This window comes from Bidens hawaiensis, unplaced genomic scaffold (genome assembly GCF_021521415.1).
Source record: "Bidens hawaiensis isolate Kalapana, Puna unplaced genomic scaffold, B.hawaiensis_p1.1 tig00031173_1, whole genome shotgun sequence".
Lineage (NCBI taxonomy): Eukaryota > Viridiplantae > Streptophyta > Magnoliopsida > Asterales > Asteraceae > Bidens > Bidens hawaiensis.
In genome coordinates this window covers 25,423-49,752 of record NW_027495243.1, presented here as the reverse complement: position 1 = coordinate 49,752, position 24,330 = coordinate 25,423, and the positions used below count along the sequence as shown (strand labels likewise).

Below are 24,330 nucleotides of genomic sequence, written 5' to 3'. Positions count from 1 at the left end.
CTACCCCACTTTAGGAAATTTTGTCCCGAAATTAGAGGATACTAAAGCAATACCATTAAATTTCGAGGAAAGAAAGATTTTAAAATAAAATTTAAAAATTTATTATAGCGCAGAACTTTAAATAGTTAAAATAACGCTTCAAATGCCAATCCGACAAGGGCACTTATATATAGGATGTAACAACGGCGTATCCACCATGTTCTTATCATTTTTACATTTGTACCGTTATTTCGACTACTTTCGATTCTATATTATGACACACAATCTTACGCTTCATGATTTCCATGTGAGGAATTCGATAATTATGATTCGGACAATAATTATTTAGATCGTCGGATGGTCCACATAATTCGTCCTATCGTATGGATTTACAAAAAAGTTTGAAAATATAATTTCAATGAAAATCTTTTTAGGAAAAAGAGTCATAAGTGAGGCATCTATAAAATATACAAATGTTTCGTTATTTAAAATAGGGAATTTTATAAAACAACCCTTTGATAATTTTAACTTTACTCAAGGGGCATAACCATAGAAAATCTTAATTATTACTTCAATAATTTAAATAACGTTAATTCTAAATTTATTAAATAGTCGATACATAGCAGAAAATTTAAATTCGAGTAAGATATAGTACGACGAGCGGCAAAGTCTTCTAGTTGTTTAAATCTTCAGTTGCACATGACTTGGAACCTTGAAACTTAAGCGTCTTGGGTGAGTTGATCCATGAGGGATTGAGCAGTTGTGGTAGACTGATTCGGCATTGCTTGAATAACTTGAGCATGAACGGTTTGCAAGAGGGTGGTTTGATTAAAGTAGGTTTGGTAAACTTGAGCTTGCGGTGCGGAATCTGATAAGCTTGGGTTAAGTGTGAGTGATCTTGCTTGATGAGAGGAGCTTGAAGGACGAGGGATTGACATGTTTGGACTTTATGGGTAGTGTAGTAGGGTGTAAATATAGTTTGAACTTGAGTAGTTTAGATAATATGAGGGCACATATCGCGGGGAGGATTAGGGTCTCCTGAATGGTAGCAAGTACGGGTAGTAGGGGCATCAGGTTTAGCATGAGGGGTAGGCGGTGCAGGGCAAGTATATGCAAGGATAATCGAAGTGATTACATTGGGTGCAAAAAGGACATGGGGATTGAGTCGAATGATGAAGGTTACTAGTGAGCAATACGAGTGAACACCGATGGAGAGTTTCTTGCTCGGGATGGATTTTGTAGAGGTTAATAATTGATTTGTTTAACAGCATAGTTTTTGTAATTAGACTTGCGCCTTCTGTTGTCGCGAGGATGAGTAGGAGTAAATGAAATAAAATTTCAATCAAGGAAGTTAATGAACAAGTTTGAATTGGTTGTATTAATGTTTTGAATTTGAGTTTATATTTTAGAGGTTGCAGCAGTTAACTCATTGGATATACACGCGTTGGTCAAGAGAACTAGACGATTGATGTAGAGGACGACAATGATTTCTTAGATGAGACATTCTATGAGGACCAAAAATAAAGATTTATTAGATGAAGGATGAGTTGAGGAAATCATTTAAATAATACATGTATAATTGTTTTATAATAATTTTTGCTTTTAAGAAATGGGGGATTCATGTCGTATCATGAGGAATAAAGATAAAAGTTTATAAGGTAAGGGGTATATAGCGTAAATAGTTTTTAGATGATGTAGTCAGTATGATTAAAGTGTGATGACTACACGAGGAGATAAGTCAGTTTAAAAAATTTATATTTTTTTATTTATTTAAGTTTACAATAAACTAACGAAATATAAATTGTGGATGTTGGCCTCCCATGAGCTTTCCATGGCAATTTGAATGGCCCAACGAACTAACGAATAAAATAACTGAGTTGGACAGCCCATGAGTGTTACATGGCAATTTGATTGTCCCAACTAATTAAAGAATTAACAATGCAATGAAGTTTGTCGGCCCGTTGAGCATTACATGGCGTTTTAAACGACCAAACTAAATAACAAACAAACAAGAGAAAAATATGAGTAGTTGGAGCATCCCATGAACTCCAACAAAAACATACAACAAACTGAGAAATGGATTGTAGAAGTGCCCATGGGTTCCATGGGTTTTTCACCCAACTAACCATTTATATAACAAAACACAATAATCGACATAACCGAGTTTAGCCACGAACCATCATGAATTCGGTTTAAAATCAACATAAGGTGTCGGTCGTATGACAGTTATGTTCCTCTTTGGCTGAGAGGAACTTGTCAACTACATAGCCTTAAGATGAAGGAGCAAAAACAAAAGTAGAGAATTCTTAAGGAATTTCCCAAAAATAAAAGGCAATCACCTTTGATTTAAAATATTTAAGAAAACTGTTCTTTGAAGGTTGAGGCATAGCCTCAGAGTTGTGTGTGTGTGCATAACAATACAATAATAAACAATCATTATTTAAACAGTTCAATAAATACTTAATCTACCAAGTAAGTACGTAAGCTGTAAACAATCAAATTGAACAAATCAGGTAAACAGATAAGCACGTATGGGGCTTCTAAGCATGTTACTAGGACACCACTAATGACCTATCTTAATCTTCGGCTCTGATACCAATCTATCGCACCCCAACCTACGGCGGAAATGCCGGGGCGTGAACTGATTGCCACATCTCTCAATGTACTATTATACAATATTTAAATGGCAATATCTATTAATTAAATTAAGATTTCAAATAAATCAAATACAAATAAGTACATGATCCAAATTCATACAGCAATACAACTTATATTAGAAATGAACTTGATTAATTATTTTCTAACTTAAATTCTTCACTAAGTCTTCACCAACCTGCATTTAACTTCTACGATAACCTGCATATGAGTATATAATAGAATTTTGTCAACAAAACATGTTGAGTGAGTAAAACACCAGTTTATGACACGACAAATAATAATATATAATAATTAAAGAAAGATGCAAACTGTTCCTATGAGAATAAATAGTTAAACCATAGCATAAAAACAAACAATCAAACCATAAAAAAAGGGCTTAACCGACCACAGAAATGGACATTGGTTACCAAGCAATTACTAAACCGTTGCTATAAAAATGGACATCGGTTTCCGAAGTAAGCAATAGCATTCAAATAAATCAAGTAAGCAAATAGCAAGTTAGGCATAAACTGATATACACACAAGGATTAACAGTTGCGGTTTTGAATACTAGATAATAGTTAAATATATATAAGATACGTACATGTCCCCAAAAAGGTTTAAAAACAAATAAAAAAGGGGAGTGATGACTCACCTTAGCAATCTAAGAAAGAGATAATGATTCAAGACGTGGTATCCTAATACGTGGATGAATTGGTGGCTAATCAGATCAACAAAGGCCGGCGCTAGATTGATTATAAACATGCAGTAGCAGCAGTGATTATACAATTGACTAAGGGGGTTCGATTCGCGCTGATGAGAGGGAGTTGTAAGCGAGTTTAATTGGGTTATCATGTATTCTATTTAGCGTTTTTGATTTATTGATTAAAGACGGTTTGATATATATATATATATATATGTTAATACCTATCAGATTAATCGAGTTTTCTTAATTAGATCATTGGTGAGGTTCGAACTATACGTATAAACGATCTCCTAGTATCAATTCCTAGTAAAATCCGTGGATTATAGAGCACGAAATCAAAACGGGTCATGGGTTTCGAATTTGAAAAATGGGTTTGGGTTTAAGATTAAGTATAGTAATATATTATTTTAACCACATTTTGTGATGTAACCCCTGTATTATAAAGATGGTTACAATTGGGGTTAAAACTAGAGTTTAGGGTGAAAAATGAATATAGTTCAAAGTTAAAAGAATATTAATAATAATATCATATTTTATTGATTAATTTACCAAAAACGAAAACGAGTCGGGTAATTGGATAAAATTAATAACGGGAAAATCTGAGTTGTTACAATAACCCCTAATATAAGACCTAATTCCATAAAGACTAAATAAAATCATGTATTAGCTCTGGTAAATCAATTATATATAAGAGAATAATAAATAAAAATCTTGCATAGTTTTTGTAAGGCCCCAAACTCAGGCACCTTACTTTAGCGTTGGATTTACTCATAAACTCAGTTCAACACATCGGAAACACATACAATTTTCTGTGGAAACTAAAACTTTTACATAATACCTTCTTTCTCTAACTAATCTTCAATATGGATAGCCTCATATACACCCCAAGCTTGCCACGTCATCAACAATACATGCATGCATACTAAAAGTTAGCTACACGCTGAGTGAGTTCTAACATTTCTTTCTTTAAATAAATGATCAATTACACAATTGACACGTGACTCTTTCGTATACGAAGATACATTAAACATAACCTCTAATTCTTGCATATTCATTTACATTCTTACCTTGCATTCTTCATGCATATCAGAGCATGCACGCCGTTCATAGGCGCTATCTCTTTTACTAGTATCCATAGTTGGACCATACAATCACACAACGTAAATCTATGAATTCATTAACTACTGTACCATGCAACCATACCACATATAAGCACACACTTATTAGCTACCTCACTTAGTATCCTTAATGAACCTATTCATTGTATCCATAATTGGACCATGTACCGTTGTATCCATAACTAAAGCACATGATCCTTTGTATCCATAACTAGACCAACTTACCATAGTATTCAGAACTGGACCACCTTACCATAGTATCAATAATTGGACCACCTTACCTTTGTATCCATAACTATACCACCTTACCATAGTATCCGTAACTAGACCATATTATAATATTAACTGATTTCTCACTAACAAAGCTAACGGGGTCTGTTAGTTTTTCTTATTTGCATGCTAAGCACAATTTGAATCTCGCATTCCCATCTTGCATTTGCATCTTACATTCCCATCTTGCATCCTGCATTCCCATCTCGCATCTCGCATTCACATCTTGCATCTTGCATTCCCATCTTGCATGTTGCATTTGGAAATCCATATTGCATTTGCAAGACCGCCTATCTTGCATCTTGCAATGTATGCCTATCTTTCATCTTGCATCTTGCAACTTCTACTTCGTTTAGTTCTCCTTTTTACGAACCGAACACAACTCATTTTTATCTGAACCCAGCCGACTAACCAATTTATTATCAAGTTTAAGACTTTATCATTAATCAAGACCCGATCTAGCATCCTACCATGTTTCATGCAAATCCGTACACGAAAAGTAACCCTTTTTAATAAAAAGGTACCTCTGAGGTTTTTGTTCGAAAACACTCAAATAGCCAAAAACTATATCAAACGAGCTCCGATATAGGTTATTCAAGAGGCCATGGAACCATCTCGCCAAGATCTATGAACCCGTATGCTCTCCATTGCTGAAAACCACAACTATAATCGCCAAAAAATTCATTTCCTCACAGTTACGGTTTTCTTGATAAAAACTAGACTTCCCCACTTCTGATCGAAGATCTAACCAATGGAATTCTTTGTTTATATGCTATGAACACTATGTAAAGATTTGAGACCGATGTAACGGTTTGATCTCCGGGAATCATTCGATCTGTGCAGGTTGCTCATTCAAAAACTGGATTTGGGGTTAGATAAGGTTTATATCTTCAAAAACTTGCTGTAGAGGCCAAGATGATTAAAAATTGAGATAGTGGCTACACTTATAGGTAGGGTTTCATGCTTAACTTTTCATATAATGACACTTAGTCCCCTCATACTTTAGATAATTACATTTATCTTCTAAAATTCAATTAAACCCGATTCATTCAAATACCAAACGAAACTCAGGATGTTAAAGTTTTACAGACCCGATCATGAAAAAAGAAGTTACTCCAATTTTTTGTATTTTATAACAGTTCTTATTTATTCATTTTGAAAAATTCCATTTTTAATCCTGAATTCTACATACTCATACAATTGAGTCCTAGGGTTTCCAAATAGTGTGAAAAAAGAATCGTTTCATATCATGGCTATTTGACTCGGACATGTTATAAAAAGTTGAGTCGTTTTGTGTTTGTTGACACAGACAAAGTCAAGGAAAATCTCTGAATTTTTTCAATATTGTTTAGCATAAACAATTAAAAACTTTCAGTTAATCCTTTTCAGAGAATTAGATGGTATTTCTTCTAAGTAATATGATATTTATAATTCATCGAAAGAATGGAACGAACTGGAAGAAGAGGAACCCACAAGGAATTAATGGAAAGATCAAAAAGTTGGAAGAATAAAATATTTTTTGCTAAGACATACGGAATTGGCTAAGCATTTTATTCGAAAATCTCTATCCCTCTCTCCCACTCCCCTCCCTATATTGTTTGCATTTTGAGTTCATGTTTGTGTATTATTCAAAGGCTACACCAATTAGACGTTCGTACAGGACGTTTTCTATTAATTATTTTTGATGTGATACCATTGCATGCTTTAATGAAAGTGGTTAGTGAAATCCCTCACACCTACGTAGTAGGGATGTGACAAGACATGTTCGCACATTATAGTGAAAACATTATGGGTGTCTTTGAGTATTGATTGCTTTGATCTTGTTTTAAACAACTGGGTTCAATTTCTAGATCTCGGTGTTTTGAAAATTAGTTATTTCTTCATTCTATAGAACCACTTTTTCTTAAATCAAGTGGTTAACCAAACATTCTAGTACCTGCTGAGACAAGCATGGGTATTAAACTGTTTGTGTACTTGAGAATTCATTAGTTGAATAAACAATTGTGGTTGCAATCTATGCTTTTGAAATAATTCACATCCAAATTCATTGTTGTCTCAACTGTTGTTTGGCCCGAATGTAGGCCCAACCCAATATTTAAAAGGGGTTATTAATGGGTTGCTTAATGGCCAAGTTAAAATTATTAGGTTTCTTTTTAGCTAAAGTTGAGTTAACATTATAAATAGATGCAACCAATTTAGGGTGCATTAAGAGAAACACGAGTTATGTGTAATAGGGTTTTTTAGCAATATTTTCTATATAATATATTGAGAGTTATTCAATATTTGTTTTGTGTGTGTTTACATTTTGGTGAGCTATATCAATTCGTCCATGAATTGGTATTAGAGCCAACTTTAATAAATCGATAATCAGTGGCGGCGGGCGGTGGCTTGAGGAGAAGCTATCATAGGCACATATCAAATGAGTAGGGTTTCTGAATCGGAGTTTCTTTTGGAAACCTGGTCAAACAAACCTGTTTTCTCCGATAACGGAATTACAACTCTTCCCGTGGTTGCGGTATCTACGAACAAAGGGAGGTTAGACGAACTTGAGGCGGCGCTCTTTGTTGTAGGAGGGAATGATAAAAAGAACAATAATATATGTTGATCTGAATTATTTATTCTTCGGAGGCCGCAAACGGTATTTGATTGGGTTTTCCGATATATGTAGTTTAATTGTTTGTCATTAAAGGATTAAGTGTTATAAAAGTCAAAACAATTTGGTTATATTTTCATGCAGTCGGTGATAGTAAGGGATAAGACAAAAGTAAAATGGTGATTTCTCTTTCTTTCGTGGTTTCTTATTAACAAAGACTTCAAGGAAAAAAAAGGTTTTTATAGTTCCCTTTTAAGATACACAAAAGTATGCGGGTTAAGTTGGTCTTGCACAAGATTCAGTTTTAACAGATATTTGTAACCAGGTTTTTATGAGAAAATGGATTCGGTTTTGAAAAGTTGTTCAGACTAATTGGTTTGTATTTGTCCTAACGAAGTGGAGCAAGGGGGTTCAACACTGTCAATGGCAGGTGATGAAGAAAGTCTGATATTCCAACCCAAATCGACCGGAGGGTATCACTGCAGGTCCAAAAGTTGAATGGAATAAATTACATCACATGGGCTATTGTGGTAGAAGCGATTTTAGGCGAACAAGGGCTATGGGAAGTCATTCAATCAGATGTGAGTGCAACAATTGATGTGAAGAAGAATAAAACGACAAGATTGTTTTTGTTTCAAGTGGTGGAAGGTGATATTCTTCTTCATATTGGTCAATACAAGAATGCCCAAGAACTATGGATGGCGTTAAAGGCACGGTATGTTGGGGTCAAGAAAGTTTAAAGGGCTTGACTGTTAACGTTGAAAAGTGAATTTGAGAAACTTAAGATGAAAGAAAACGAGATTATTGACCAGCTTGCGGGAAAAATAATAGGTATGGTTTCAAAGGAAACGAGTCTTTGTTACGTATCTCGATAGTATGATGTTTGAAGATGCCGTTGGAAGACTTACTGCTTTTGAGGAACGTCTACGAGGGAGAGAACATAGTTCAAATTCAAAAGGCCAGTTACTTTTCAGCCAAACATAAAGTAGTTACAAAGGCATGTCTTATGATCAATCCAGTAACCGAGGTAAGGGTTGGTCAAGTTCTCAAGGACGTGGAAGAGGCCGTGAAACCGGAGGCCAAGATTGAGATGATGATGTATGGTTGTGAAAACCAAGATGGGCAATATCGTGGGTCAAGGAAGATAGGTCAAAGAATAATGAATGATCGTCAAAGGGGTAGAAAGGATAAATCGCTGCTTCAGTGTTACAGTTGTGATGAATTCGGTCACTTAGCATATATCTGTCCGGAACGTATGAAGAAAAGGAATAATCTAATTTGAACAAAATTGAAGATTTTGATTAATCTTTATTTATGATAAAAGGTGATCAAAAACTGTTTTTTTTTAATGAAGACGGAGTGATTCCAAAACGTTTTGAAACTGAGTTGACGGAGAAAGATGTTTGGTATCTTGACAACAAAGCATCAAATCACATGACGGGTAATAAATCGTATTTTTATGAGTTGAATAAACATGTCACGGGAAAGGTGAAGTTTAGAGACGAATCTTGTATTAATATTCGGGAGAAATGGTCGGCCTTAATTGATAGGGAAATTGGGGAGCAGCGCCTGTTGACCAATATCTACTACAACCCAAGCCTACATTGCAATATCATAAGTCTTGGTCAAACAACATAAGGTGGATGCGAGATTCACAAGAATTTGCTAACGATAAAGAAGATAAAAGTAAGCTTTTGATGAATGTGACAAGGACCAATAATTGATTATACAAAATTAGCCTCAAGATAGCAAGTCCCGGTAAACGAGCGATCATTGGAATGCAGAATTTTGCAGGTAGGGATTTCCAAAGAATTGGACTGAAAGAAGACAAGCCGAGTACGAGTTAGATTCCAATAAAATATCCAAGTTACAAAATTCTAAGTGCAAAGAAGAGACTTCACGAAACTAAAAGTGTGGTCAAGAAAGAGATTCAAGCCCAATGGAATACTTTTAATGATCAAATGAAGCATGTGTTTCTTCAAGCCAAATGAAGCCCAAAGAAAACTGCAAGAGATCAAGTTAAGCCTCGAGAGAATCAAGAAAATGATGACAAGCGTGAAGTTGAAGACCCGCCTATTTCAAGTAGGACATTTGGCCCGAATGTAGGGCCCAACCCAACAATTAAAAGGGGTTATTAATGGGTTTCTTAATGACCAAGTTAGGGTTCTTAGTTTTCTTGCTAGCTAAGTTGAGTTATTATAAATATATGCAACCAAGTTAGGGTTCATTAAGAAAACACGAGTTATGTGTAATATGGGTTTTTGAGTTATATTTCCTCTATAATATATTGAGAGTTATTCAATATTTATTTCGTGTGTGGTTATGTTTTTATGAGTTATATCGTCTTTGATTCGGATAAAGAACTTTTTCTATGAGATCACTGTCTTTTGATGCCCGTATTTCTTACAAGCTTATGTCAGCATTTCGGGCCAATTCAGGTCCTATAAGTCGTTTCACAATATAAAATAAACTTTAAATACATCATCATTGAAAAAAAAAATCCTCACAATAATAATACAATGTTATTACATATAAATAAAGAAAATATGCATTTTATGGGTGTTCCTTACATCTTCGCTGTCAATTTATAAATACATTGAATAAGATTCAATTTTTTAAAGCCTATCCGTTACATCCTCAATCGAAGCATTCGCAAAGAACCCTTTTTATCAAAATAAAAATGGAAGTACGTATAATCACAATCCAATTACTCAATTCCGTGTTTACATATTGCAATGAAGAAAAAAATTTCTCAACATTTTTCGTTGCAATCGGTAGAACAAATAAACAACTTTATTAAACGCAATGGATATGAAAGATGTTACCTTGTTCCAGCTTATTGTTTTTTTAAAGATTAGAGATATCATTCAAGTTGGCAAACATTTTATCTCCTCTCACATTAACAATGTCGTTGTCATAATCAAAATGATATAGATATATTTTGGCCAATCTTAGTATCGTTGGTAAATAAGATGCACGTAGGCAGTTTGATAGTTAACTCATCAAAACAGTAGTCAAGCTCTTGAATTTGCATATGTTAGCTGTCCTTTTAGACACATTTATAGCATTTTTAGATATTTGATTTCACTTAATATCATCCATTTGTTATTCATATCTCGTTATTGTTTTAAACACTTGTAATTGAGTAAATGTTTGATTGTTTCTATTGTTATTTTGGGTGTGAAGCGATTTTTAGAAATGATAATGGACATTGCAAAGATTTAGAAGGATTATGTAAAAAATTGTTGGTGCATAATGTCAGTAGTTCAGTAGCTAGTGTTTTGTATGTGTCTGTAATCGTGTTATATTGGTTGTTTTGGTTTTAGATATGGTGTCACACAAGTTCGCCTGATGTAAGCGAACTTGTAGCCAAGCGAAGTTAAGACAACTTCGCCTAGTCCGTTAGGCGAAGTTGTCGAGGCCTATATATGCCTAACTTCGGCTTGTTTAGAGAAGAGTTTTGGTGCAGAACGTGTTTTTGTGATTTTAGATCACGTGTTGAAGTGTTGCAATACAACGTGTTTATTAGTATTGTAACGTGTGTTTGTGTATCGTCTGAACGTATTATATATCTTACACTCATATCGTATTATGTGGGGATTCCGCACCCTCGTGTTACGAGATACTCCTGTGTAGATCTGGCTGGGAACCTACAATTGGTATCAGAGCTTTTGCTCGTGATTGTGTGGTTCGGGATTATCACACGGGTGTTAAGATCGTTCCGTTTGACTATTCGCGGAACGAGTTTACGTTGAAATACCTAGTTTTTGTGTCTTACCCATCTCCCACCATCAAATATAACCCATTACGCCCTCGCATACCTCGCAATACGTCCAATTAAAACCTGCAAAAACCTTGTGTTCATCAGGCGAAGTTGCCGTCACTCTTTGCAGGGTTTAAGCGAAGTTATAGAGAAGGCGAAGTTAAGAGCAGGCGAAGTTAGGAATTTAAGCGAAGTTGAGTATAAGCGTAGTTAGGATCAGGCGAAGTTATCAAGCGAAGTTGTCATAACTTCGCTGTCTGGTCACTGTTTAAATATTAAATACTTCCTTGTTATTTCGAGTCATGTTTCTTTCAACTATGACTTCAATAAACATTACAGAACTGGTAAAAATGGAGGTTGAAGCCGGTTCAGCTACTAAGGCACCAAAAATGCTTAAGGGTACCGATTTCGTTGCATGGAAAGATCGGTTTGAACAGTACGTGAAGTATCAAGACGCTAAAATGTGGGTTTGCATTCAAGATGGATACATTCCACCAACATCCTTGTTTGAAGGTCGTGATCAAATTAAGAAGTACAGTAAGATGGAAGAGGAGGAAAAGAAAATGTATGAGGCAGAGAGTAAAGCTCATGCAGCAACAACCATGGCTCTTCCACAAGAGATTCTTCATACCTTCAAGAAGTACAAAACTTCTAGAGAGCTATGGGAAGCACTAGAAAATAGATATGAAGGTAATGTGGGGATACGTGCTTCCAAGACAAAGCTACTAAAAACCCAATTCTCTGTATTCAAGTATTTGAAAAATGAATCACTTGACGATATCATCACCAGATATTATCACTTGATGACCGAACTTAGTAATTACTCCATTGAATACTAGGAAGAAGAGATAGTAGAGAAACTTCTTGATGCTCTTCCACCGAAATGGGAAATGTATACGGTTTTGATGAGAGAGAATAAAGAATTTGCCATTATTGATTTGGAAACAGCAGTCAATAAGTTACGAAATTTTGAACTTAACATGGTTCGAAAGGAGACACCAGCTGATCAGGTTCAGGATCCGGGAATGTATGGTGTGAAAGTCACTCCAAGTTCAAGTTCAAAATCAGAATCCTCTGCCTACTACTCAAAGGGAGAATCAAAATCAAACTCAACTGGGGATGATCATGTGATTCTAAATATGGATGGGGACGTATGTTTCGTAGCTGGAGGTAGTAATCCTTCAAAACCTCAAACCACAACTGGAAATTTCTCGTCAAATGTTCCAAGCTACAACTACTCACAGATGCCCATGAGTTTTAAATCAGCTGAACAGGAGTTTGCTCTTTATGCATCCTTCATTGCATCTTTTGAGAACTACATCAAAGGTAAAATAGTCGACCCTGCAACTTTGGATGAAGACTATGATCAGATCGATGCTGATGATTTGGAGGAGATGGATCTGCAGTGGCAGATGGCTATGATAGTAAGAAGGGTAAAGAGATTCATGAAGAAAACGGGTAGAAAGTTCGTTGGAGAAAGACCAGGGTATGATAAATCAAAGGTTCGATGTTACAACTGTCAACAGAATGGTCACTTTGCTAAGGAATGTACAAATGAGAGAGTCGAACGAAGTCAGAACAGGCCTGCACAACAGAATAGGGGAGGTAGTGAGAATAGGGCTATGGTATCCAGACAGAATGGTGGATACAACTGGAGTATACACGTTGAGGAAGTGTTCAAACAGGCTAATTTGGTAAACATCGAAACTGGAGGAAGTGAGAGGGAGACGGGAGAAAATCAAGCATATATGGCAGAAGTCTACGATCAGCTCTCTGAGGTAAGTTCTGAATTTCATTGTATGCAATGTGAAAATCTGTCTGAACAATTGAAAATAGTAACTGGTCAGTTTGTTAGTTTGGACGCACAATTTAAAACGTTAAAAGAAGATCATCACTATACTAAAAGTAGAGAAAACAGTTACTCGGTAAAAATAAAAGCTAGTGAAAAAGATATCAGAAGTCTAAAAGCCAATCTAGCTGATAAAATACAAGTAATTGATCTTAGTTATGAAGTGCTAGAAGAAAAAATCAAACTAATTGCTGAAAGAGATAAACAGATAGCTGATTACCAGGTAAAAGTGGTGGAACTAAACAGAAAAATTGAACAATTTAGAAATTCATCAGCTATGCTAGATCGCATCATAAGTGTTCAACGTTCCCCGGTTAACAAAGGGGGAATTGGATTTTCTGAAGTTCCACCACCGTATAACAATAACTATACCTATAATCCTAGTAATCAGAAATCTGCTGATGTTGAGATTAGTCAGACAGTTCCAGTCAAAATTTCGACTAAAGAACCTGAAGTTAATAAGAGCGAAATGAGTAAGCCAATTTCCAATGTTGAGGTTTCTGTTCCTAGCTCTGCCTCATCAAATTTGGACAAGTCATCCGAATCGGGTGAGATAAAAGAAGAGGTAGTGTTACTAAAACGTGGGGAAGAATATAAGCCTAAATCCGATGAAAAGAAACCTTCCCTAAATCCGTTTGTCCCACCATATGTTCGACAAACGGGTAGTAATGCAACCCCGACCTCTACAACAACTGTTAAGACGATAGTTGAACATAGAAGTTGTTTCAGATGTAATCAAGTAGGACACCTTATTGCTAATTGTCCTCTAAACCAGATAAAAGTTAGAGGTATGAGGCATCCGAAAACTGAGAATAAAATGAATATTAATTATAATAATGGTAAGAATGTGAACACACCAAATTTCAGACATTGGTCTAATCCAAGATTTCAAAGAAATCGATCTCAGTTTTTCCCAGTTAACAACCAAACCAACAATTATAACTCAGTTAATTCACTAAGGTTTGGATGGCCTCATAGTCAATCCTCGAGAAGGTTTCCTTTCAGAACTTACAGAAATCATTCTCAAACTGATTTTGGGAAACCAAAGTACTGGATGCCGGTCAACAGATTTAATCGACCCAAGACCAGTAGGTCTTGGGTCCCCAGATTTTAATCTTTTTCTCTAATTGTGCAGGAACAGTCGAACAGGGCTGTAAACAATCTGTGGGTTGTGGATAGAGGCTGTTCCCGGGCACATGACTGGTAACAAGAAATTGTTACGTGATTGGAAACCTGTTCAAGGAGGTAGGGTTAGTTTCGCTGGAGAGACTGGAGGTATTGGAACTGTGACAAATGGAAAAATGAAGTTAGAGAAGGTAGATCAGAAGAAAGATGGGATGTTTATTCATCAAACAAAATATGTCCATGATGTGTGCAGACGCTTCAAGATGGACAATAGCACTCCATTTGATAGTCCAGTTTGCATCAACCATAAACTGGGTGCTGATTCTGACAGTGATGAAGACGTGGATCCCACCCAATATCGAGCAATCATAGGTTCTTTAATGTATTTAACTGCATCTAGACCTGATATTATGTTTGCAGTTTGTCTTTGTGCTCGTTTTCAGGCAAGCACGAAGGAATCTCACATGAAGGGAGTGAAGCGAATATTGCGGTATCTCAAAGGCAAGCCTAAGTTGGGATTGTGGTACACGAAAGGGGGAGAACTGGATTTGGTCTCTTACACAGATTCTGACTATGGAGGTTGCAATCAGAACAGGAAGTCAACAACCGGTGGATGTCAGTTTCTGGGAGGAAGATTGGTGTCGTGGCAGTGCAAAAAGCATACCTCAGTAGCCATTTCCACCTTGCGAGGCAGAGTACATGGCAGCATCGAACTGCTACTCCCAGGTTCTTTGGATACAACAGCAATTGCGCGATTACGGTCTGAATTTCACTCAAACTCCTATTTGCATTGATAACACTTCTGCAATCTCAGTAACTAACAATCCCGTCAAACACAGCAAAACCAAACATATCAACATTCGTCATCATTTTATACGGGATTGTGCTGAAAAGAAATTAATTGTGCTAGAAAAGGTTGATTCGTTGGATAATTTCGCCGACCTTTTTACTAAAGCGTTTGACCGATCCCATTTTCAAAATCTGGTTGAGCTAAATGGGATGATCAATCTCGAGTAACCTTGTTTTTCGTTTTTATTTAAAAAAAATAAAATAAAAAAAATAAATAAATAACATCACTACCGCTTAGAATTATGTCGGTTGCTTCAGTTTGAAGGACACATCCTCGGATATGTTTGGTCCTTACTTCTACTAGTAGATTATGAGGATAGCCATTAACAGATGACTGAAAGTGACCGGGGCGGTTTATGATGGGTTTGTGTTCTTTCGCTGAAAAATAGTCGTTCATACTTAGTTAGAAGGACACATACTCGTATGTGGTCGGTCCAGCTGATCCATTGGATCTTCAGGATAGCCGTTTACCTGAAGACTTTGACTTGATCGGGGCGATAGAATTTACCATTTTTAAAGGGAGATGATATAATTTTTCAAGTATATAACTTCGTAAGAAGTTTCTATACAATTTTTAAAATAAAATTGATCCAACCTTGGAAAGTGATAGTAAAACTATTTCTGTGTGCCTAACTGGTGAAGTTATTAGGCCTAAAAGACTCTAGAACAGCCATTGTATGTTATGGTAGCTTTTTATGGTGCGTAAAAGTAGAAATGATACAAACTAAATATCCTCAATTTAATGTGGAGAATCATTCTGAGTTGTGCATGTCTCCATATACATCTTTCCGAATGATAGGCAGAAAAGTGATTACCCTGTTATACACGAGCCCGTGAGTGTTCTGATTCCCGACAGGATGTTGTGTCAAGTACCTGCAGTGATCCAGATTCGGGACTTGCAGTCGTCTACTATTTGAAGCTGTATTAATATCTTTGGTATTGAAAAAAAAATGTTGTTAAGCCTTTTTGAAGCTTATGTTATTTCAAATATCAACCAAGAGGCAAGAAAGAGAACGGGAATAAGACTCTAAAGATCGATATGTACTTACTGTTTAATCAGACACTACGGGTCGAGGTCAATTCGGGGTGACTTGGGGAAAGCCAAATACGCTTTGAGAATAGATAGGAGGCATCATAATCTCTCATGTGATGTCCATCTAAATTTTGAGCTTAATTGAACCTAATCCGTATCACAGAAGCGATGAAAACCATACTAAGTTTTATACATGCTTACAACCTGTTTCTTTATGTCATAATACCGCTGAACATGGATCTATGTGACAGCCACTTAATTAGTATGATTCCAGTTCGGATCTTTTCTAAAACATGCAGGTTCTCGTCAAGACTGAAATTTGATCCCTTTTATTTACTTACTACAATTTTCACACGCATATTTTGTTTTATGGTTTAAAACTTGGTCACCTGGTTATTTGATCGTAAAGTTTAAATCTTTAACGGAGGATTTTAAATGACAGTTGCACTTTGATCAAATTTATAAGGTCCTGTTTTGTAAATTAAGCTAGGCGAACTTGTGTTAAGGTAAAGAGGCGAAGTTGTACATGCTTGGTGTTAAGTGAAAGAAAATGAAAAATCACAAGTACTCCCGAGCACACCCTTACTACCGAGCACACTTTTGCTCCCGAGCACACTTTTGCTCCTGAGCATGCTTGGTTTTAAGTGAAAGAAAATGAAAAATCACAAGTACTCCCGAGCACACCCTTGCTACTGAGCACATTTTTGCTCCCGAGCATGCTTGGTGTTAAGTGAAAGAAAATGAAAAATCACAAGTACTCCCGAGCACACCCTTGCTACCGAGCACACTTTTGCTCCCGAGCACACTTTTGCTCCCGAGCATGCTTGGTGTTATGTGAAAGAAAATGAAGACGCACTAAGTAATCCGAGCACACTTTGTTTCCGAGCACTAAGTAATCCGAGCACACTTTACTTACGAGCACACTTTTTGCTAGTTAAAAATTGAAAAATACAGGTGTTGTGCTTTCCGAGTAGACTTTACTTCCGAGCACACTTTGTGCTAGTTGAAAATTGAAAAATCACAAGTGTTTTGATTTCCGGGTACACTTTGTGCTAGGAAAGTGTATCCGGGTACACTTTGTGCTAGTTAAAAATTGAAAAATACAAGTGTTGTGCTTTCCGAGCACACTTTACTTACGAGCACACTTTGTGCTAGTTGAAAATTGAAAAATCACAAGTGTTTTGATTTCCGGGTACACTTTGTGCTAGGAAAGTGCTTCCGGGTACACTTTCTGCTTGTTAAAAATTGAAAAATACAAGTGTTGTGCTTTTCGAGTAGACTTTACTTCCGAGCACACTTTGTGCTAGTTGAAAATTGAAAAATCACAAGTGTTTTGATTTCCGGGTACACTTTGTGCTAGGAAAGTGCTTCCGGGTACACTTTGTGCTAGTTAAAAATTGAAAAATACAAGTGTTTTGCTTACCGAGTAGACTTTACTTCCGAGCACACTTTGTTTTCTGAGTACATTTTGTTTTCCGAGCACACTTTGCTTCCGAGTACACTTTAGGCGAACTCGTAAAGAAGTGAAGTTGACCATGGTTGACCTTGAGCGAAGTTAATGATAATCTGTTGACCAGCGAAGTTGTCACAGGGGCGAAGTTAAGGTTAACTTCGCCCTTGCATTTTCAAACCTATATAAGGGTCAACCTGGTCAAACCCTCGGCGAACTTATATACACTCCTAACCCTCGGCGTACTTAATCCTTGAATCCGTATTATCTGTTTCCAATCCGTGTTAAAGGTGTGTAGGCTCGGTATTACATGTAATTCATACTAATGGTGATAATCAAGGGCCGTGGTGATTCGATGTGTGACATTGTTTATGCTAACTTTTAAACAATTGATAAACCAATCTGTTTCTAATGTGTTCGTAACTCAGTAAATCGTCTAGATCTCCATAGTAACATCTTTTCTTGTTTTCAATCACAAATTCACCAAACAACCCAGGATCGGACCTCTGTATTCGCCGTTTCAGATTCAGGCGAAGTTAGGCTTAGGCGAAGTTGTTCTCAACTTCGCCTGCTCATGTTTAGTTAATTAATTAGCCTGGTTATTCTCAGGCGAAGTTAGGGTTAAGGCAAAATTGCACTCAACATCGCCATATGGTTAACTTCGCCTGCACATAAGATGTTATCATAACTTCGCTCATGGTAATAGGCGAAGTTATGATCTGCTTCGTCGATGTTCTAACTTAGACCATTTGTTGTGCAGATATGGCTGCTGTAGCAGGAGCTGGTGGTGCTGGTGGTGACGAAGGTGGTGACAACAACCGACAATTCTTTCCGGGTCACAACATGTACATTACTTTGGATCCGGATGCTAGTGGTATCGATGACTATCGCGAGATCATCTCCTTCCTAGTTCGCTCACGTATTTTTTACGCTATTACTACAACTCTCTCCATTTCTCTACCGAATATTGAAGATTTCTGGCGAACGGTAGAATATGACTGTAGAGTTGAGCCTCCGGTTATGCGCGCCACAGTGAACAATCAGGAGGTGCAGTTCTCAGCAGATCAGATCAGAGTCGCTTTGCAGTTCGGGTCTGAAACTAGAGATGATCCTACAGATTTTTCAGCTCCATTCAGAGATGGTGCATTTTTACGTATGGGCTATTCGGGTCCTTTGGGTGACACTCAAAGGCGAAAGGGATTCTTACTGGATCAGTGGCGTTTTCTGATGCATGTGATGATTGTGTGTATGTCGGGTCGTAAAGCTGGTACTGACGGTATGGGGGCAACGATGCAGTCTGCTATGACAGCCCTGACTTACAACAAGCCCTACAGCTTCAGTCAGATGGTGTTTTATGAAATCGATCGTCAGAGACGTGCGGTCGCTCGTGAAGATTTTTAATGTACCCCAGATTCTTACAGATGATTTTGAATCATGTAGCACCTACGCTACCTCAACGACGTCCCATCCGTTATGTTGAGAGTGTAAGTAAGAGGATCTTTGCGCAATGCAGGTCGTCAAGCGCACGTAGCAAACCAGAGCATCGTCCGCGGCACACTCCATTGTTTGGTTATTTGGTGAACCCTGCTTATATTGCTCCTTGTGGAGATGAATTTCGGGACCCGGCACCGCAACAGGCTGATGTTCCTCAACCACCACCTGTGGTACAGCAAGCTTAGCCTGCTGATCCTGTTGCAGCTCCAGAGGAACAGGTAGATCTTGAAGCTGCTTTTGGTGGCCAAGGGTATTTTTGATATGGAGCAGATTGATCCAGCTGCAGAGGTTCAAGCACCAGAAGCTGAGGCATCTGGTGTGAATGTTTCGATGGTAGCTACGTCTGTAGCAGATTCTTAGAGAATCGACTCTGACTCCTCCGCTGACGATATCGTTGAAGCACGACAGATTCTGGTCACACAAGAAAGAATACATGGTAAGAGAAAGAAAGACTCAGATGACAGTGAATCCGACTTCGAGGAGGAGTTAGACCAGTTGATACGTCGATCATAGAGGGCCAGAACTGGTGAGGGTTCGGGAGCTGGTGAAAGCTCAAGGGTGGTTCGTTTCTCTCCATCCTCGTTATCTGGTATGACCATGGTTCCGGCTTCGATGACTATAACAGTACCGATCACCTCCAGTGTTCCCGTGGTGACATCATCATCATTTGGTATTCCACCAACCACGTTTCAGTTTTCGGCTCCGGAGATAGTTTCCTTGTCACCTCCTACTCTTACTTCATCGGAGGTTGTTGCAAGATTTGTTGAGTCGACGTTGGTAGCTACTGTGGGGTTATCTGTTACATTACCACCCGTGGTTACTGTTCAGCCTGCTTCTGATAATCCAGTCAGTCTGGGAATAACTCCACCTTATGCTCAAGACGTTTCTCACATGCGGTTTGATTTTGATGCTACCTTGTCTGATTCTGAAAGGATAGCGGCTCTTGAAAGGGTGGTTGCTGAACAGTCGAGAATAAATCTAATCCAGACACAAGCTATCCTGCGCCTTTTAGCAGAAAATCAGATCCAATCGTCCCTCTTTGTTGAACACGGTAAACTGTTTGATGCTCTAAAGCAGTTCTTAGCATCTCAGGGGGAGACGAGCTGCAAGGGCGATGAGTTGAGAACAAAGAAAAGTCATGCTAGAGACGATGATCCCAATGCAGCGAAAGGTGCAGGTGGTGAGTTGCCAAGAACTGAACAAACTCTTGGGACTTCCACATCTCAGGGGGAGTTAACTGGTACAGCAGGTGGATCCGGTGGTGAAGATGTTATGGTTGTGGATGATGATGATATGGGTGATGAAGATGTGTTACCTGTTGAGGAGATTGAAAAGATAGGTGAACAGATTGTGATCGATAGTGAGATTGAAGAGGGTGGGATTGTGGATGATAGTGTAGAACATGATATTCCAGACGTTGATAAGGTAAATGTGAGTCAGGATATGGATATGTTAGATGAGTCTGAGTGGGAAGAGCATCCGAGATGGAAAGAAGGCTACGCTCAGTGGTTTGTAAAGACAAAGAAGCCAGCGGTTCCTACAATGTTCAAAAAGAGTTACAATATCAAAGGGTATGCTGAGTCGAAGAAGGGTATTATATGCTGGTTGTATGATGAGTAGTTGAGATTATTTGTGATTAAACGCTTTGATGGGATTCAGTACTTTAAGAGGATGTTGAGATCTCTGAATACCTTGCCTGAGTGTGAGGTGAAGGATTTGACTAAATTGTGGTTGATTAATAGAAGTGATGATAATATGGCCAAAATAATTGGGAAGATTGTGTGGAAAGAAAGTGTGAAAGAGAAGAAGTTTGAATTGTTAAAGCCGTAAAAAGGGAAGCTGGTTGAAGATAAGGAAAAAGGAATGCGACCTGATGGTAAACCTTGGATGGTAATGAAATATAAACCGGTTCGGTGTTTAAAAGAAGTACCGATGAAGATAATGCCTAAGGATGTCTTAAAGAATCTCAATTGGTGGTATGTTGATAGTCAAACAGCTGAAGCGGTTATGGAAGATGAAGACGAACAAGAGATTCTGAGAGTGTATGATCCCATGCACTTGGTAAATTTGTCTAAAGCTGACTTGCAAGTGCTAAACGTTAAGAAAATATTCTATATTCCTGCATGGAAAGATGAAGCCAAGAAGTACCAGAGAGTGGTCTCTGTGTGTCAGACAGGGCGTTCATGCTTGAAGACGGCTGACACGAGATTTTTGGGATTACTAGACACGAGAATGAAGATAGAGATATGAAGCTACTGCCAAGGGGGAGTCTGTTGGTGCATAATGTCAGTAGTTCAGTATCTAGTGTTTTGTATGTGTCTGTAATCGTGTTAGATTGGTTGTTTTGGTTTTAGATATGGTGTCACACAAGTTCGCCTGATGTAAGCGAACTTGTAGCCAAGCGAAGTTAAGACAACTTCGCCTAGTCTGTTAGGCGAAGTTGTCGAGGCCTATATATGCCTAACTTCGGCTTGTTTAGAGAAGAGTTTTGGTGTGCAGAACGTGTTTTTGTGATTTGAGATCACGTGTTGAATTGTTGCAATACAACGTGTTTATTAGTATTGTACTGTGTGTTTGTGTATCGTCTCAACGTATTATATATCTTACACTCGTATCGTATTACGTGGGGATTCCGCACCCTTGTGTTACGAGATACTCCTGTGTAGATCCGGCTGGGAACCTACAAAAACTACAATGTCATTATATATTATTACAATGGGCCTTGTGATCTAGGGTGCTAAGTACTTGAATCGGACATCAGGAACTCGAAATTCAATTCGACTAGCATTCGAAAATTCGATTCAAAATTCGAATTCAATTATATATGCATTTTTTTAATTATAAATATACGTATTTATAAAAAGATAAACTACAGAAGTCTTTTAAGTTATAAAGACTAGAAAATAAAAGTTCATCATTTCGGTTAGTAATTTATGAAATTGGGCATTACCACGTAGAATATTTAAAATGTTATAACTTTGAATGATTTATTTATTGTATAGATTTTTACTTTTTGTTGTTACAAAACTCAAAATTTTTAGTGGTTTTGAAACTAAAATTAAAATATATTTTTTATCTAGAGTTCGAATCGAGTCCATTTGAATTAGATTATAATTCAAATTTCTTTCTCGAATCGAATTTTAAATTAGCTAATTTAAATTTGAATCGTGTGGAATCTATTTCGGATTCTAATCGAATTCGAATCTAACTTCAAATTTTCAAAATTCGAATAATTATATTAGAATAAATCAAATATTCGAAATTTGATTTGTTGAACACCCCGACCGGTAATATGGTTGCGAGAGCAAACGAGATATAAAGACAATGAGCTAAAACAATGTGACTAAGATAAACCTTAAAGCGACTGGTGGATGTTAAACTAACCTTTATATATTACCGCTAGTTTGAGAAACATGTATTACACGGGTAATTGTTGAAAAAATAATATTTTATAATTAAGTGAAAACATAAAACAAAAAAGTTATAATACATTGTTATGGGACAACCTTTATATAGTAGTGTGAAACAATTTAAATATTTGTTTTGTTATTTTCCTCCTTCAAACAATTTACAAATAAATAATAATGAAGGATCTTATGAACTTAATTGGTTTTAGCATTTAGGTTACGATAACGTGGAAGTGACAAATACCAAATACCAAATTTTGTTTTTATGGTTGTTGATAATAAATAATATTATTTGGTTAAAATACCGATTGCCACATATATATTTAACGTATTGAGAAGGGTTCTGCTAAGAAGTGTGTATAAAATGATTTAATATAAAAAAAGGTAAATATGATTTCACTAAAGATAATAAATTTTTATTATATTTACATAAATATCTATATATTCTAATCTCTATAGTTTAGGTAATTTGTTATTTAAATAAATGATTGATTTATATGTTTTGATTACACTGACATAAATAAGTTTTTACTAAAAATAGATAAACAGTTTAAGGGAGAAATTTTGATTAAAATTAAATCCTTAAGTGATAGATATCCCTTCAGTATTTTACTTTATTATCACAAATAGATGATGTGAAAAAATCAAGTGATCCCAATTTTGAGTGGCTTATTTGTGTGATTTCTTGATCTCAAATGCGGATATTTTCGGGATTCATAGATTGTTAATAAAATTGATTACTATATTAAGTTTTTTTAAAATAATCCTATAAAAACTTTAAAGCTTTAATCAGATTTTGATTCTTGATTAGTGTAAATGTAAAACTTAAAGGGGCTGAATAGTGTTTAAGCCGTTTTAGTTATTTCAAAGTAGGTTAGGTACCCGTGTGATATACGGGTTGGGTAAATTATATTATAAAAAAGTCAATGAAACTAAAGATGCACTTAAAACATCTAATAAATTACAATGAAGACAAATAGAATTACATAACAAAGCTCTCATAAATCTCTAAAAATCTCTTTATATACAACGTTGTTAGTCTTATTTGAAACTTGACCATCTTCATCTAAAATGAGTACTTTGAGCCCTTCTCTTATTGTAACTCTAGACATCGCAACATAGAACTGGCTATGGGCGAAAACTAATTGTTTAAGAAATAAAACAACCCTAGAAAGTGATTGGCCTTGGCTTTTATTGACTGTCATTGCAAAACAAACAACAACTGGAAACTGCCTCCTTTGAAATCTGAACGGAATTTTTTTATCTGTTGGTATAGGATTTGCTCTTGAAATATAAGTGCGGCCACCAATATTGGTTCCAGATATGACAACAACTTCAATAACACGATTATAAAGTCTCTTTACCTGTAGTTTGTTCCATTACATAGACCATATTTTTGGTCAACATTTTTAAGTAGCATGATCGGTACTCCAACTTTTAGTACTAACTTGTGATTTGGCATTCCAGAAATTTTTAATCCATTTAAAACGCCAGGAGAGTACATATTTTCTTGAAACGTGTCACGAACATTTTCATCTGGACAAATACTATCAAAGCTAAGGTATTCTTTCTCTTTTCCTGGAAACATGGACAACAAACGAGCGTTAACTTCCTCAACGACCTCATTTGTTGGTGCAAGTAAGGCTCCTTCACTAAAGAAATCTGGATTTTCATAGTCTATGAGGATAGAAGGATATACAAAGTTAATTAATTGTAAAATAGGATCATTGGTATCCTTAATAAGAAGATCGCCGGGAATATCAAAAGTCGCGTCACCATCATTTTGACCACCAAGTTTCCCCTCTCCTAGATCCAAACGCCAATTAGCGAACTCTTTTCTTTCTTGTAATTTAGATTTGTCACTTCCAACGGTTAACCTCATGTTTTTTTGTTAGTTTAAGTAGTTTGCAAGTACCCCAAAGGTAGGATGAACACAAAGATGCATTAAAAATGTCTTGCCTCGTGCCACCTTGAACAACAGGAAGAGTTTGTCTAAAATCACCACCAAAAACGACAACTTTTCCTCCAAATGGCCTTTCATTATTCATGTTACCATT

The 24,330-nt window shown here is 36.7% G+C and overlaps 1 protein-coding gene across 1 annotated transcript; it reads right to left on the bottom strand.

Annotated features, from left to right (window-relative positions):
• Positions 1 to 23,633: 23,633 nt before the first annotated feature.
• LOC143581764 (uncharacterized) lies at positions 23,634 to 24,155 on the bottom strand. The gene has a single exon (XM_077064470.1). The coding sequence runs from the start codon at positions 24,153 to 24,155 to the stop codon at positions 23,634 to 23,636; it is 522 nt and encodes a 173-aa protein (XP_076920585.1).
• Between the last annotated feature and the right edge of the window lie 175 nt (positions 24,156 to 24,330).